The 17,049-nt window shown below is 38.8% G+C and overlaps 1 protein-coding gene across 1 annotated transcript in view; it reads right to left on the bottom strand.

Moving 5' to 3' along the window:
• Window positions 1–1,009: 1,009 nt before the first annotated feature.
• The window catches only part of LOC100541118 (zinc finger ZZ-type and EF-hand domain-containing protein 1), a 48,026-nt gene continuing 31,986 nt past the window's right edge, over window positions 1,010–17,049 (bottom strand). Inside the window, exons 32-51 of the mRNA XM_019621837.1 lie at window positions 16,518–16,637; window positions 15,796–15,957; window positions 15,152–15,281; window positions 14,744–14,882; window positions 14,369–14,534; window positions 13,530–13,792; window positions 12,322–12,494; window positions 11,620–11,773; window positions 10,853–10,992; window positions 9,999–10,276; window positions 9,229–9,403; window positions 8,612–8,744; window positions 7,950–8,146; window positions 7,245–7,364; window positions 6,290–6,478; window positions 5,852–5,952; window positions 5,207–5,342; window positions 3,768–4,127; window positions 2,021–2,164; window positions 1,010–1,243 (exon numbers count right to left, since the gene is read on the bottom strand). Coding sequence (XP_019477382.1) covers window positions 1,025–1,243; window positions 2,021–2,164; window positions 3,768–4,127; window positions 5,207–5,342; window positions 5,852–5,952; window positions 6,290–6,478; window positions 7,245–7,364; window positions 7,950–8,146; window positions 8,612–8,744; window positions 9,229–9,403; window positions 9,999–10,276; window positions 10,853–10,992; window positions 11,620–11,773; window positions 12,322–12,494; window positions 13,530–13,792; window positions 14,369–14,534; window positions 14,744–14,882; window positions 15,152–15,281; window positions 15,796–15,957; window positions 16,518–16,637 — 3,499 coding nt within the window. The 3' untranslated portion in view covers window positions 1,010–1,024. The remainder of the gene's footprint in view (window positions 1,244–2,020; window positions 2,165–3,767; window positions 4,128–5,206; window positions 5,343–5,851; window positions 5,953–6,289; window positions 6,479–7,244; window positions 7,365–7,949; window positions 8,147–8,611; window positions 8,745–9,228; window positions 9,404–9,998; window positions 10,277–10,852; window positions 10,993–11,619; window positions 11,774–12,321; window positions 12,495–13,529; window positions 13,793–14,368; window positions 14,535–14,743; window positions 14,883–15,151; window positions 15,282–15,795; window positions 15,958–16,517; window positions 16,638–17,049) is intronic.

The raw sequence follows: 17,049 nt of genomic DNA, 5'->3' as shown, positions 1-17,049 counted from the left end.
ACAAAGCCAACAAATCCATCTATTTTCCCATTTCCCACACAAAATGGAGTCACTGCTCACTCTTACTCCTAAGCAGCAATGACAGCCTGCAGAAAGCCCTGTCCCCAGATGCAAGGAAGCCTGCTGGTGCCAGGGATCAGCTAGAGACTGCTGAGGGAAATCAAGAGACCCGATCCAGGGAGCCTTGGATGGAGCTGAAGGTTCACAGGGTGAAACTCAAGTTTCACAGCCAAGGCTGCTCCAAAACAATGGGCCTCAAAGTTCAGTTTCCTGGCAAACCTCTGCAGCTATTCGGGAGGAAGAGGAGGAAGGAAAAAAAGTTCATAAAAATCCAAAATGCTTCTTTGCACATTGATTTCCAACCAGAACTTCGTAACTCAAACTGTGGAAGTTCCTACATCTATTTACTGACAGTACACGTGTCAAAAGCTCCAGAGCTCAGCGGGTTAACACAGTTTAACAAAGCAGCATGGGAGCCATGCAGCTTTCTCCACACAGCCCTTAGACTGCTGGCATTTTCTATAGCACGTTATCAAATATGTGCTTACAGAATACGGGCTGAGCTTGTCAGCAAAGCAAGGGATTTTTTCAGCTGTGCTCGGTGGCAACAACTGGAGACAAGGCACTGGCACGCTCTCTGTGTTTGCTCTGAGCACTAGTAGAGCACAGAGACGAGAGATAAGCCTATCTGCTTAAAAAAATGTGCTTCCTGTGGAAAGTCAGACAAGGCAGAAACAATGTGAGTATCGTGCAGAACAAGGACTGCTCTGGAATGGAATCAAGATGAAAATTTGTTTCCAGTAGCTAAGTGACTGGTCTGAGTGAGGAGGGGAAGAAAAGGTCAGAAGTAGAACAGTATGGAACGTGTCAAGTGGCAGAGCAACAGATAAGCCCATTTTTTAAAAAGCAAATGCAGGAGAAGCCTGTCAGAGCAAACAGACTGGGACAAGGAAACGAGTTTCTCCCCACGCGTCAGTAACATCCACATTTAACTGTCATATTTCGGCAGTTTTCCTCTGGAGTATCAGATCTCTGCAATTGAGCTCTTGCACTTTAAGACAAGTTTATATTCACCTGGAAGCTCAAAGTCGTTCCATTTCTGTGGGGAGCCACTGAAGCTGTGCCGGTCCTGCTGGAAATCGCTGCTGCTGGACATGAGCAACTCATCACAGCCTTCTTCAGTATTACACTGAGAGTCAAATTTGATTGAGAGGTAGATAGCACCGGGAATTTGAACTTTATCCTGAGAAAGAAACATGTGATCTTTGCATCTTGTAACACTAGACTGTCAAGAAGCTATTTAACTTACACCTTACAAACAAAAGGGGTAGAAGGACTATTACAGTGCCTCCATGGGAGGGGAAAAATTCTTCGTTAGTTTCACCAGCAGTTAATTTAACAACTGCAAAGCGTGCCCTATTGGTGTTAAGAGTGTAAAATTAATTACTGGCAATGCTTTGCTTTTTTGAAGGTAATATTTGTTGCTGATACCAATCCTACTGTCAGATTCCAAAGGTTTACATGCCTTTAAAAAGTCAAAAGTCAAAGGTGTTAGAAGTTAGAAATCCTAAGATTGCCCAGAAATACTAATCACTATACTTGCACGAGCAAAAAATAATAACAAAAAAGAAAGAATTCCACTCCTAGCTTTCACCTTAATGGCATAAGAAAGTAATAAATCAACTGGAAACAGACCTTTGGATGAAAGGTGGAAATATTTCTTCATGAAGGCCCTGAAATTATTTAAGTATATGTGCTGCTTCAAACACATGCATATTAAAACCATTTAAGTTATGGATTTTTCCCCATCCAAGTGCCTTATTGAATTTCTTTCTTCACAGGGCAAGGCTGCAGTCAGCCTTCAAAATTATTCCAGAACAGGTTATTCCCCAAGTGCTCCAAGCACAGAAGCCATATGGTTATACACAGGGAACATTGTGACACTTCTGCTCCAACCACCTTGGTATTTCTGTCTTCAAGTCACATAATCCCACTGTGCTGCAAAACAAGCATAACTTACCTCAAAATTGGTATTGTTGTTGTAGGGATGCTTCGATTCGCGCACCTGCACGGCCATTCCAGGCTCCTCCATGAACTGGCAAGCTGTCAGTGCCATTGTTCCCAGCATGCTTTCATTGCATCCAAGCAGTACTTTCTGCAGAATCTGAGAAGCATCACATAAACACAATTTGCTATCAAAACAACATTGGTGCACTCGCACCAGCAAGAAAGACAAATTCACCAGTGGTGTCTCACAGCTCCCAGCCACATCTCTTTCCACAAATGCTAAGAACAGAGGGTAGTTCACAGAGTAACTCTAAGTAAAAATGAAACTGGAAACAGGGAAGATTGTTAAAAACTTTGCTAATGTACTAACTTCCCTAGCTACGGTTTTCAATTGGAACAGAACACGTCGCATATTGTAGCCTTCAAAACATACAAGTCTATGTGTAAAAAAAGAATGATCAAGTGGCTGCAGTGTTTGGAAGAGCTAGATGCAAGAAAAGGAAAAATACAAGTAAATGCCATTGAATCTAACAGGACATATTAAGTGATAATTCAGAACAACCTCACCCTGGGCTCTTCATCCTGAGTCTTATTACTCAGCATCCTGTATAGGTCATCATAGGAGCCCATTGCATTGCTTTACCTGCATTTTTTTAACTCCTCCAATAAAGCTACTCAGGCTAGCTCAGGCCAAAAGGCTCACCTCCAAATCAGCCACTATGAGATTTTTTGGAAAAAAATGAATATAAAAACACAGGAAGTACGCAGCACAGTTCCTTGAATGCATTCTTTGCCTCCACAAACTTGCAGAATAGCCTCAATCAGAGGCCACGCCTTTGCATTTTATATGCCTTAACAGATTTTCATTGCAGCAGTTCATCCTGTCATTTTCTGATCCTATATAAACACCCTGTGGCACCAACTCTAACGACACACTGTGTCAAGACCCAGCTCTTTTGGTTTGTTTTGGACCTGCCACTGACTACCTTAATCTGACACTCCTTTGTTTTCTTACCGGGAGGGCCAGTGAATAAGACTTGCTGTTTACTTTTTCTATGCTTCTCATGGCTTCAGAACTACAAAGAAGGAGGAACAGAATTTCTATTACACCTCCTCTCTTATTGCCCCAGGAACCAAGAAAACCAGCTGGCACCTAGCATACAAGTTACTACATGGTTGTAATAACCCCTGCCACCCTTCTGCAGATCTCTTTCAGTTGAACTACATTGTTTTATACAATGAGATGAGGGAGTCAGGCAGTATGCTGCAGTCCAGATGAGAGCACGGTATCATTTCACCAGTGATGCCTTCTGTTTTATTTTTAATTCCTTCTCTGAAGAATTCTAGCACTTGATTCGCTTCGTCTGCTGCAAAGCGTTTGGCTGACATTTTCATTACAACATTCTATTAAAATTCCCAGATCACTTCCACCATATTAATAGTGGAGCTGCAGGTATTACAATATACACATTGAAATCTAACAAAAAACAGCTTTCAGAACAAACTGCCTATGTGACCAATTTCTCTACAAGATTTGTTTCCCCATATAAGTGACAGAAGTGTCTCCAAGGAGCCAGCTTTCTCATCTGCTGTTAACAAAATCAGTACATTAAGACACTGACAGATTCCAACTACTTTTTCGGAACTAATTTTAATTTTTGAGTTTCAATATAGTTTAAAAAAAAGGAACTGCACATATTTTTGTTAGTCAGAGAATGGAACTTAGGGCTTGTTTGCATGCAGAAGTGAAATCCACTTACTTTTTCCCATAACTGCTTTTCTTCTAGCTGCATAAGCATGTCCAGTATGTATGTCATATGGGCTGGGCCACTAAGATCCAGGACTTCCTCGTTTATTGCCACATCATCTGGCCATTCAGCCAACAGTGATGCCAGCACATGCCTGGCATAAAGAACAGCAGTTGCCTCATTCACACGATACAGGTAGTCCCTCACAGCTTTTTTGCTTCTGGAGTCCAGCTCCTTGTGCAAGAGTATGGAACTCTTGGTGCGACGCTGCTTGGCGTAACTAAGCTGCAGATCACTCTCTGTGTTAGTTATCAGTTTCTGGGCAACTGGATTGGTTTCTTCTGTTGCTTTATCACAGAGTACAGGCTTTGACTGCAAGAGAAAGAAGTTTGAAAAGAGGCTCTCAAAAAATGTACTTCTTTTTGTTTGGATATCTAACCAGTCCATCAGGCAGCAAGATGAATTTACACGTTAATTTGTCTTACACTAAAGACAAATTACTAAAATCTAGATGCATCAAGGAGCACAAAGCATGACTTCTCCTGTATGGACAAGGACAGAACTCCTCAAAAAACCTATTTATACCAACAGACTTCACCACAAACCAATACATTTGTGATGGTACACATGATCAGAAAGATCAGTTTAAATTCTAAGGCGTTAGCTTAAGCTGAGCTACAGAAGTAAAGCAGTAGCACACTATTTGTGATCCTAGCATGCAATCACAGAAAGGTGCAAATTGAGAGGGACTTCATAGATCATTTCATCCAAGTAAGATTTAAAGCTAGAACATTAGGTTCCTCAGGCATGGAGTGTTTTCAGGGCTGGATATTTGATGAACCCTGTATGAACTGCTATTAACATCCAACATTTTTTCTTATAATTGCTTGAAACCAATTCAGGAAGCTCTCAATCCTGTTTTGTGATGCAGCTGATAGACTACTGTGCTGGTGATGCCACCAGCATAGCCAGGAATCAGCACCAAAATTAAAGTAAAAAGCTGTATAAAGCACACCACTGAACACAAAACCTCAAGTGCAGTGTCTACATTGCAACACAACACTGCTTCCTTGTTCTGCTGAAGTTACTGTAAGATAGCAATAATATGGTAAAACAGTAACAGCTACCACATAAACTTGCAGCAATTAGATACAATCTCCCCTGCACAAGGAGAGGAGATCACAGCCTGCAATTGCAATTTCTTCTCCTGACCTGAGAATCAACTTCTCTTACTTCCTTAAGGAAAGAACTTTAAGGAAGAAATGCTTGATTCTTGTTGCGCCTGCTCATTGCTTTTACCATAAAACATGAGCAACAGATTACTTTGAGTTAAAAAAAATTAATTGATATCTATCTCTGAATTTACTTAAAAAAAAAAAAAAAAAATTGAAGTTACTCAATGCCTAAGCTGATCATTTCAAAACCACTCCTTTCAGTGGAGAGATACACACCAAACATGGTAAGATGATCATATCTGTATCTACTGCTTTTGAACTCTGCTCCTCCAACCTCAAACGCTTGCTGGGTTGCCATTTCTGAGCCAGGGTTCGGATCCTCTCATCTGTTGTAATTACATCTCCATCAAACCTCCAAAAAAAAAAAACAACTCAAAAGCAAATACATAAATATATTTGGAAATTAATGAAAGTTAAATTAACACAAATACAAATTAAAACTCTTCCTACTTTCTGCTTTAAAAAGATTAATTAAACTCTACCTATTTTTGGCATGTTGTATGTTAAGTAGCTTCCCCGTTCTAATAAGCAGAAGGTCTTACATCAAATTGTTTATCTCTGTAGGAACACGACGGCTCCAAGACATGCTTTTATTATTAGAAGTCACAGGAAGGTCTGTTCATTCTTCCTCATTTAGGATAATTTACAGATATAGTAGCTCTTCATATGGGAGTTATTTATTTAAAAGAACATGCAACATATTTCTGAAGATGGTGTCAACTAAAACTTATCAGGAGCTCAATTTCTAACTCATGAGAAACAAGTCATATCCTTGGAACAATTTCTATTCAGTGTCTTTCATATATTAAGTTATCACCTGCATCTACTTTGTTTTTGGATTGGATCCAGTTCTTCACATACCTCTTTTGAACTTCCAGAAAGAAAGAATCAGTTCTTTTCATTTGCAACTCATACATGGCTCGTAGAATATGGAGAGGTGCATTGAGTGCATCGTGTGTCATCTGAGCAAGAAGATAAAAAAAACCCCAAGATGGTACAGGGGAAAAAGAAAGATGAGTTTCTATAAGAGTGACCTAGTTATTATTTTCCTTTTTATCATATAGATATTAATGAATTTAATAATATCTGGATTATTACAAATGAAAAAAAATTATAGTGTTAATTATTGAGGTTCTAATGTGAAATTCTATTTATTTGGTTCCTTCCTTTCTATTTCTTGAAATCGTAGACATATAGTCTACAAACGTATAAGAAAATCACCAAGATAAACAACCAAGTATTTTATGTAACTAGCAAATCTATAGTAACATCCGACACGTGAAAAATAAGTTTAGGTACCAAGAAGCATATTTTGGTGGCTTCATCCAAACCCTCCAGAGGATCAAGTTTGTTCTGCTCTACGTCAGCAGGACCAACAATGGATTGCTCCACATCTTGATCTTGTTCCCTTTCTTCCAGTTCAGTATCCTCACGTTCAGCCAAGGAGCTGATCTCTTTCTTTGAAGAGTACAACATTATTGACAAAATCTACAAAGAAAAAGATAGCATATGGTGTGACAGCAGTAGATATTACTAGTCTATCTGCAACCAGCATTTTATAAGAACATTATAAGACTTGGGAGAGTTTAACACAAGCTATTCTAAAAAGAAACAGCACCTAAAAAAAAAATGACAAAAAGCAAAACAAAACCCCAACATCTCCAACAAGGACTTCACAAATGAGTTGCACCTCCCAGGCTGCTACAAATACAACTTAAAATTGTAAAAAAGAATTCAGAAAACAGTTATTTAACCATTTTAGTACAGCAAAAACTTCAGGATTCTTAGACAGGAACTAAGCAGAGGTGACTCTCACCAGTAAGTCAGTGCTGCCCCTACACGCTCCCCATGCCTATAATAAAACACAACTAATTACTGGATCACTTTCATCTTTCTGCAATTAAACTTTCTTTCAGAAAGAACATGCCCAAGAGGGTGTTCCCATATTGCACTGCCATAATACTTTACACACCAGTCAATAACACAAGTGAGATTTTTCTTTTTGAGTTTTTTTTTTTTGGAATTGATGAATGGAACTTTCAAGAACAGTATGGATATGTAGAACTGAGTAAGTGATTATCTTGCAAATTTACTTCAAATACAGACAGAACACAGAAAGGCAGATCCAGGGACACATGAACTGGACATTTCCATAAAGGCTTATTAGGAATATTCCTCAGATTTGCTTCATAAAAGGAAAGTGCAACGGTATTAACATTTCATGCCATGGTGTGAAGCCCAACTTCTGTCTTACCTCCAAGTCTCTGAGAAGCCAGGTCTTACTGAAGCCAGTTCCTTTGCTACATTTCTTCACAAGAAGCTTGAGTAAACCAGACTGAAGAAAGGCAGCTTGGACCTCCTGAAAACCATGAATCTAAACATTCAGACAGACAGATGTGCAAATAAATAAGTAAATAAGGGAACAGTGTATCACAGTGCCTACAGGGACTTATCACATAACCTACTTATGGTAGGAAATATTTTCATTTGTATCTTTGAAAAAAAAAATAAAAGGAAAGAAAAAATACAATGTAGACACACAGTACTAAATTGGTTGCCTATTTTGCTTAGATCTCCTTCTTCATGTACTTCAGGAACAAGGAAAGGGGCAAGTGAGCTTCAATCCATTAGGTATTAGAGACAACTGAGTGCAAAAAGAACTCATGTTTGTCTCCCCACATGGTTAGTCAACACAAAGGTTGCCCTTGAGGAAGGCAGAATACAAATTCTGCCCAGAGAGCTGTGATGTCCCAGCCCTGGAGGTGTTCAGGGGCAGGTTGGATGGGGGCTCTGGGCAGCCTGATGTAGTGCCCAATTTAGTGGTTGGCAGCCCTGCCCATGGCAGGGGGTAGAAACTAGATGATCTCTGAGTTCCCTTCCAAACCAAACAACTCTGTGATTCTATGATGTGATTCTGGCATTGATCTATTATTATACTCTGTATGTCAGGCAAAAATACCTTGAGTGTTCTGTAAAGCCCCTTTAGAGCAAGTGACAAGACCCACGTTGCTTCCACTGCTTCAGCATAACTGCTGTCTATGGTGGTTTGCAAAAGGTGTGTGCATATAAGAACAAAGTGCTGGAGGTACTGTCTCAGCTGGGCCTGGGAATCACTGCCTTCTTGTTCACATTTCTGAATCAGCTGGTAGTCTTTCACTAAAAGACAGAAAAGAGACAGTTCACTACATTGATCTTAAAACGTTGTGTATCAGCAAGTATTACCCTTTTCTTAAGGATCCATTTGCAGTCGTTTTAAGACATCTCATCCTTTGTAAATATACTTAAAAAGCAATAAGCAAACCTCTAAAACAGATATAGTCGCTTAATCAAAGGCCTATTTCTGAGGTTACTCAATTAATAAAATCGTTGACAGTCTCCTAAATCCTCTCCTGAATAAAAATACATATCAGAGTTTTTAAAAGAAAAGATCTCCATAAACTTTGCCAGAGTTCACAAGTTGGTTTAACCTGTGAGCAGAAAATCTGGTGACTTAGTTGTAGCAGAGCTCAAATCCTGCAGACCCACATGAAGTGTTCTATTAGAAACATGCCTTTGGGTATCCATAAGAAACATCCAGGAAAAACTCTGTGATTCCTTAATAAAATAAGAAGGTGACTGAACCTGTTTTCCTCTTTCGTGTCTTGATGTCTACTACAACAGCTCTATTTTTCTCAGTGAAATGCTTCAGGATGATCACATTATGAGCCTCGTTAGCATTATCCATGTACACAGAACGAGTCCCCATACACAGCACCTGAAATTGCAGCAGAAACTTCAGTTATGATTGGGAATACTTATTTAAAAATGCAGTCATATTTTGTTAGTTACACTTGCTCATATTTTTTAGCTGAACAACCTGCCTGCTGCCAGGTAGTTGCTGATCTTTAGAGAACAGCAGTTCATTTCTAAGAAGAAATGGCTGCAACAAACAGCTTAATACAAGAATGAGATTGTTTTACTCCTACAAAAAGTCCCTTTTGATACTCAAACACATTAAGCTAGTTTTCTCAATATAGTTTAAAGCAGTACATGAGGAAATGAAAAGCAAACCCAGACACACTATTCTTCACTAGATAAGCATTAATTGTGTGTGAGTAGAAAGATACGAGCTCTGACACGCACCATATTTTAAGGGTTACAAGGGGATGTCTCCTTCTGATAATATCTGTAATATGTTGAAACAGAAAACTGGAAACTCTAACCAATTTTGTTTCCTTTGCTCTACATAGGCCACTTACCTCAGGAAATCCAACCAGCACCAGTAAAGTGAAGATATTGGTATGCTTCAGCTGGAATGGAAGCTGCTTGATGCAATGGTCAGTGAAAGCAGCAATGACACTGTGCCACTGAGCAGAAGAATTCAAAGATCGAAGAATATCTGCCATGGAGCTTGCCCAGTCCAGACCTACACGACTGGAAAGCAAAAGCAGTGCAGGTTAGGATGGCTGACCAGACACTTACCTGGAACTATTTTCCTCCCAGACATCGTATTGCTGTTAATCTGTCATCATTGTATCTTTCACAGCATTAATACAACTGTATTTTTCCAAATATTTGAAGCTTTCATTGCAGCTGACAAATGAATTCCCTTTTGCTTTTCATCATTAGAGCATAAACATTCTATTTTTGTTAACAGGTTTACAGTCCCAACTCAAAAGTTTGCCTGAACATTATGATCTCGAATTCCTAATTTTAGTTTAGAGCTTAAGATATTTTCTTTGCACAACAGAAAGTGGTCTGTTTCCCACACATAGAACTACCTGCACTCTCTATGGACTACACAAGTAACTAGAGAGGCTTGTTTCCTTGCTCTAAAGTTAGTCTTTGAGAAGCTCCTTCCTCTCAGATGATCCTCTGGATATTGTGTCTTTTACATGTCTATTTGTTTTTGTACTTTTCCTATAAAAATTAACCACAGTGAAAAACGATATTGCCACAATTAAAAAGCACAATATTAATTAGGGCTAGTCATCAGAGAGCAACTAGTAGGTTTCAATTAAAAAAGCACCTGTCTAAACACACAGCTCCCAGACTGAATAGAAGATGAGTTGTCTTCCAGCCTTCTGGCACTGTAGATGGATCTCCCGCAGCAAATAGACTATGCTTGGTTGAAAGGACTTTAGCCACTGCAGCATCCACTTCTGCAGGCTTCAGTCTCAGGATTAGCTGGCCCAGAAGTCCCAGTGTTAAATGGTAGGTTTCATTTAGGTGGCCAGCGTTTGAGATGACAACCTGAAACATCAGTGGCAGTATCTGTTCCAGGTTAATCAAAGACATAGTAGAGCCCTAGGGAAGAATAAAAATCTCAGTAAGACAGGGAAATAAACAGGATTTTTAGTCAAGGCCACAGCCATGTAAAAAACCTTCTGTTGTAATGCTCTTTCTCATAGAACAAAAGGGAATGAGAAACAAGGTACCCATACACTTCAGTGTTGGCACAAAACTGCAAATCTCACATCTCCATGCAGCTTTACAATATCAGGATTTTCCGTATGAGGTCTTTATAAAACTGAAAGAAGGCACAGTACAAACTGTATTCAGTAGTATTAGGTTTACATGTCGTAAAACCTGACATGTAAACCTAAAGGTGACAGTTTAAAGTTTGCAGGTGTTGAATGGTGAAGGTAGGCTGCTGTAAAGATAAATTACAATTCCCTTCCCTTTCCCCTCACCTGGGAACAAGGCCTTACATTCCTTAGCAATATGAGTTGGCCTAAGACATTCTGATTCTGACAGCTGCTTTTCCAACGTGTAAGCAAGAAGGGCCCTTCTCCCATAACATGTAATTTGCCATGAATTTTGCTTGTGTGATTTGTAACATAGTAAACGACACATCTGTATCTGAAAGTACAAAGAACTCACCGATTTGAAAGGTGGTAACATAGCTGCCAGCAGTCCTAGAATCCTCTTCTGAGAGCATTCAGCAAAAACTTGTTCCTGGCTAGGTATCAGAACCTTCTCTGTTTGCTTCTGAGCTGAATCTTCTGAAATGCAGTCATCTACTTTTCAAATTAAAACAAAATATAAAAATAAAAATTAACAGAAAAAAAAAAGGATAGTTTAATTGATATGGTTGAAAGCCTAAGGATTTGTTTATGGAAGTGTATAAAAGATAACAGGTATAACAGGTAAAGGGATTCATCCACACCATCAGAGGGGTTAGAACTGGGTGATCTTTAAGGTCCCTTCCAACCTAAGCCATTCAGTGATTCATTCAAAAGTGCCTACTGAACAGTACTACAGACTGATTCATTTTCTTATCATAACTCTAGTGTAACAATGTAACAATACTAGTCATTAATAGGATAGAGCACCTATCTTCTGGCTCTGAATACGTAAGACCACACAAGTACTGTGTTAGTTCAATAGGAAGTATCACATCTATGCATGAATATTTATCAGTGGAACCCTATTCTGATTTCTAGAAGCCTTTGAACAGATGACAAGGGAGCAGTTGTTCAAAGCAGTATGCTTGGCAGGTTTTTCACAATGCAAATAGCTCACTTCCATTAAAGACATTTGCAAATACACAAAAATGTGTTAAGAATAATAATAAAAAAGATACAGCTGTTTACTTTGCATATGCATGGATGTTTCTGTGACAGGGAAAAGGAGAAACAATCTTTTACCTGTTGGAGTAATGTTATCTTCCACAGACAGCTCTGATCCTTGTCTCAAAACAGCATTCTTTGCAGACACAGTATTATGATCACTTTCACTTCCATGTTTTTGTACTTTATCTCCTGCAGGAGGCTGGATTTCATTGTGAGTGTCTCTTTTCCCCTACAAATAAAACAAAGGTACTGAAAGATTAAAAAACTTAATACCTGCATAAACACCATACAAAGAGATAGCAAGCAATCTGCGTTTGACAAACATTTCTCCTGGAGTACCAAAACCTTGCACTGGTTCACTGGATATTTTTATGCCTTAAGAACACGTATTCAGTAGCTACACGCTTTTCTGTTTTGCTTGTATCTCTGTGCATAAGGTTAGTACACTGCCATAGCTTTATACACCATTGTAAAGCTGTAGAAAAGTCTTTTTTCATACCTACATAGTGCTAAAGCTAGGGGAACTGCAGTCCTTTCAGAAATGTCCTTTGCCCCTTTCCTCCAACATTTTTGCAAATCAAAATTGAATTGGCTGGATTTAATTAAAAACAAACCAAGCAACCGTTCTCTCCCTGCCCACCAACTTTTACCTTCAAATGAAATCATTACTGTCCATCATTTCCACCATTCCAGTTACATATCCAGAAAAGGACATTTAACTTCTGAAAGTCACACAGCTAATTAATATCAGGGGTTTGGTGCATAAAGAGTACTTACATGACTATGCATAAGGGAGCCAGTGCTTGGTTTCTCATCCTTCCCCTTCCCTGCCTTATCACCAGTATGGCTTTTTAGAGCACCATCTGTGGGAGGACTGACTGAAACAGTGTCATTCTCTGAGAGGGATTCACCTTCTGGCAACATGCAGAGGAGAGCTAAATTTTTCAGACCTGAAAGCAGAGAAGTTACAAAACCTGTTTAGCTTTAGAGTGGCAAGATGGGCAAAAAGCAGGACCAAAACATATTGAAACAGAACTGTGAACTTCTCTCCATGTTGTTGTTGTTTTTTTGTTTGTTTGTTTGTTTTAATATTGTTGAGTACAATCCATCAAAAAGATGTTCTCTACCATGTTCCCTTACTTTGGTACAGCCATTAAATAATTCTGTGATGAACAGGTGGTGACATTTTCTGCCTCACAAAGATGCCATTGGGGCAGAAGCCCTGATTAATTTTAAAAAGTACTGGGGCTACTTTCCAGCACTCTTCATTCTTCATTTTAAACTTCTGACCACTTAAATGTCTGTACAATAAAACTACATTAAAAACAGATAAAATAATGAGTGTGCCTAAGTGTGTGGTGATGGTATGTCAGCCATACTAAGGCAATTTTAAAAAAGCCAAGAAATCTGACATTGTATGAGATTTTGGATATATTCCATACAGATCTCTAGTGTATCACTGTAAGTATCTGTAAGTAGGTCTTAGTTCAAAGAAATCCTCATTTCTAGGCAAAGGGGCACCATCCCAGCAAAATACTAGAAATAAGATTAAAAAACTCTTGCAAATGGGATGAGGATCAAAAGCATTTTGCACCAAAGTGTTTGCTATCCTTCAAATCCTTCAACTGTCAGTAACATGTCAGTAACAGAACATGAAGCTAGATCAATCTGTTTGCAACATTTGTAATGGAGAAAATGAAAGAGGAAAAAATATAAAAAATAGAAAAAAAATAAAACCCAAGGATTTGCCAAGATGCCTTTGGTGTTTATATAAGCAGGAAATTAATTTTCTCAAGCACCTATTTTCCATGTTTCCAACGAACCCAAATGACACTTGTTCTGCATTTGCTTTCTACATAAACAATTATTTTCAGTGAAGTACACAGTAGCTTCCCCTTTCCTTTGGAAACTTCACACTGAGCCATCACAGACTTTTCTGACACTTGCTAGAAACCATTGTTTCAGTGAAGGAGGAGCTGACTCACCTTTTCCTTGCTGTGCTTTCATCAGACAGTCTCCTATGAGCTGTATGCACTGATGCTGTAGAACTCTGGCATGACTAAGGATCTGGGAATCTAGTTTCTCTCCTTCTACTTCCTCCCCATTTGCCAGATCTGCGCTGTAGAGAGTCAAAGCTGCAAACAACAGCCAGGAATAATTGTGGACATATGGTTGGATGAGTCTCTGTCGGTCACTGATTCGAATAGTCACCATTGGATACACTGTGATGCTGTGAGTGGGCAAGTGACTGAAAGAAAAAGTTGTGATATGTAAGGTTGAAATGCAGACCCATTCTTGACAACCACTGTAGATAGTGATAATAAATACCTTTACACAATGCTATGAACAACCCAACACATTCCACAGTTTCAAACTGTTGACCTTTAAGAGCTGTAAACCATTGAACCCTCGCCGACTCAAAGTGTCATTTAACAGAATTTGAGTTGTCCCAAGAGATCTTGCTCTACGAATGAACCTTGGGAAGAAATTTAGTGTCAAACTGGAAAGCTATATTGCCAAACCACAGCACTGTATTTGCTCCTCCATCCTGTTACCCAGGGTGGCTAACTCTCCCTCTTCAGCTTTTACAGCCATGGCCAGAAAACGGTTGCAATTCCATTGCTTCAGAGCAGGTTTGGAAACTACAAAACTTTTTGTTGAAGTGGTCCTACATTTGCTATGTTTCACTCAAGGACATCAATTAGAGTTCTGATGTCAGATGCAAACTGGCAGGAAGTGATATTTGACTGACTGTACTAAGTTGCTGATTATCACTTTTCTGGCAAGGACAGTGAGAGGAAAAAAAATGCCACATATTTAATACCTGTCAGAGTATTTCTTAGCAGAATAACATCCATAGCAAAGGTCAAAGTCATCACACACATTGCAGTTCATTCTCCGACCTATGATGACTCCTTGGCAGTGGTCACAGGCATACTCCATGTTAACCATTTCATGGTCATCCTCGTGTCCTTCAGGCTTAACTCCACCTGTGGAACAAAATGTTAAGAATTCTCTGAAAACTTTTGTTGATAAAGGATTTCTTAATTTCAAATTTGCATTCAGATTAGGAAAAGAAAAGCCTAACATTTCTAAAATGTTCAAAAGAAAAATCTTCCATTTCATTGTATGTGTAATGAAGAATTACTTTCCCTTCAACTACGGAGTTCTAAGAGAGCTTTTATTAAAGGATCCTTACCAAGAAAACAAGTTTTACATAAATCCATGTCATTGCACTGCAGACAGCGGTAGCGATGCCACGGTGCAATTTCATCACAGCCATCACAGGATATGTCCACATTTAACAAGTCACAGTAACGTGCAACAAACATGTGCATCTAGGGGAATAAACACATGGTTTACTTGAGTATTAAGTTCTGAGAAAGCGCTTCATAGGCAGAAAGGAGAACACTCCCCCTCCACAGAACAAACAAAAAAGCCAACAATTCAGATCTCCTCATCGTTTCAGACTTCTGAAGGCCTACAAGGAGCCAGGGATCCAACTCATGAAAAACTGATGTAAGCCAGATGCCTTTCTCTCCTTTATGCTTTTAAAAGCCTCCTACTTGATCCCTTCTGCAAATAAATAAGCAAATCATGAGGTCACCTTTCTCTGCTTCTCTGGGTCAGCTTGAGCGATCTTTTCATACCAGCTCTCAAACATTATGTCCTGGCATTCATCCATCCACTCGCAGTTTTGCTTGTAGTCTGCAATTTCATCTTCTTCACTCCACTGACTAAAAGAAATGCAAGCTCAAAATTAAATTTGAATACAACCAGTTTTCCCTCTTATATAATTTGGGGTAGGTTTCATTTGCTTCTTTTAAACCAAAGTGCTACAACTGAAAAAAAAACCCTCAATGTTGTGAGAATTTCACTTCATTGGGTTAACAAACGACTACACAGACACTTCCTCCTTGTCTCTATGACACGTTCTTAAACATATACTGCAAGCATAATGCAGAAATCAGAAAATTCCACATTTACAAAATTGCTTTTAGTAGTGCTGGCAAATCAGGTGAGAAATTTCCATAGCTTTTTGGCCTTTATGTTTGCTCACAAGACAGATTTTAATGGCTTTTGCACTAGAAATGCTGCAAAAAATTCAAACACTTGAAGACTGGCCACGTTTTGCCATACTCAATAGTTAATACTTTTACTGCTCCTGAACAGCCAGTTCAGGAATCTTTCTTGGTAAAAAATGATATGAATAATTAAGACCATGTAAAGGTTCCATTCTTCCTGACTCACCAGATCACACTATCATGAATGCTAATGTTTTCCTGTGATGTTGTCATAAGGAGCTGCGGTAACTGAATTTCAACAAAGAAGGAAAGATCACTTGGTTCCCAACTCATATCCAAAAGGTGAAGGAGAGTTGTCTGCACACAGGATAAGGCAGGAAGTAATGACCTAAAACCAAAACAAGACAACAAAATGTGACATCTCTACCCTAAAGTTTGCTACCTTCATATGATACTGGACAGAGGATTTGGAAGATATTAGCAAGGAAATAGATGTTATATTCAAAATTTCTCATTCCTCTATGACACTTGGCTATAAATTCCAACAGTTCTACTAAAAGTATTACCAAAACATAAGCTTTAAAATTTGAGTGTGGCTGAAGACTTGTGATATTTCTTGTGGCATCAAACTTGCCAACATATTCCGCAATAACTTTGTTATTTCTAGTATTTTATTCCTAAAGCTTCAGGAACGCATGGCTAAATTATAACTACAGAATGCAATAATAAGCCAAAGTTTTAACAGCAATAAACCTATTATGCTTTCATGCTCAGTATTCATAAAAATGTAATTTAGCATTTTTGGCCACAAGATGAAAATTCCTTGTTTAGTTTTGTAAGTAAAACAAAATAAAACTGGATTAAGACATTAAACAACAGATGCGAAGGAAAGAGATGAAGAAAAGCAGAAAAAAAGATCTCATTACTCAGCTGAGCAACGTGCTGTACCTGTCATTAATGGCACTAAATCCCTTCACAGAGTTTACCAGGAACAAAACAAGCTGATAATAGGACTCCCGAATCTCCTTGTGCAGCACAGCTCCACAGCCTTCCAAGTTTCCAAAGTAGCTAGAAATCGAAGAGGCAGTTTAGCAGTCTAGAATTCATTGCCACATCTTACACAGTGTGATTTGTCCACCTTGAAGAACCGAGCAACACTTTCAGCACTTGCTGCATGTGCATGTGATGCTAACCTTGTTTAAAATGCAGTCTAGCAGTTTCAAAGGAAAGTAACAGAACCCTGTACCAGTAATCAGAAAAACTGGCTAGATTACTATTGCTTTACTGGATGAGAAGGAAAACAATTTGCTGAGAATTTAAATTAAAGTAATAACCAGACTCTGCAATCATTTTGTTTGCTGTGATCTGGTTAGAAATGTTACATGTATATTAGTATTCATGGCACGTTCAACCAGACAATACCAATGACTTGAGTGGGCCCAATTTGAAAATAATTATTCATTTTTTTAACGAAATGTGC

The sequence above is a fragment of the Meleagris gallopavo genome, chromosome 21 (assembly GCF_000146605.3).
Source record: "Meleagris gallopavo isolate NT-WF06-2002-E0010 breed Aviagen turkey brand Nicholas breeding stock chromosome 21, Turkey_5.1, whole genome shotgun sequence".
Lineage (NCBI taxonomy): Eukaryota > Metazoa > Chordata > Aves > Galliformes > Phasianidae > Meleagris > Meleagris gallopavo.
Note: the sequence above shows the minus strand (reverse complement) of the source record. Positions and strands in the feature narration are given on the sequence as shown.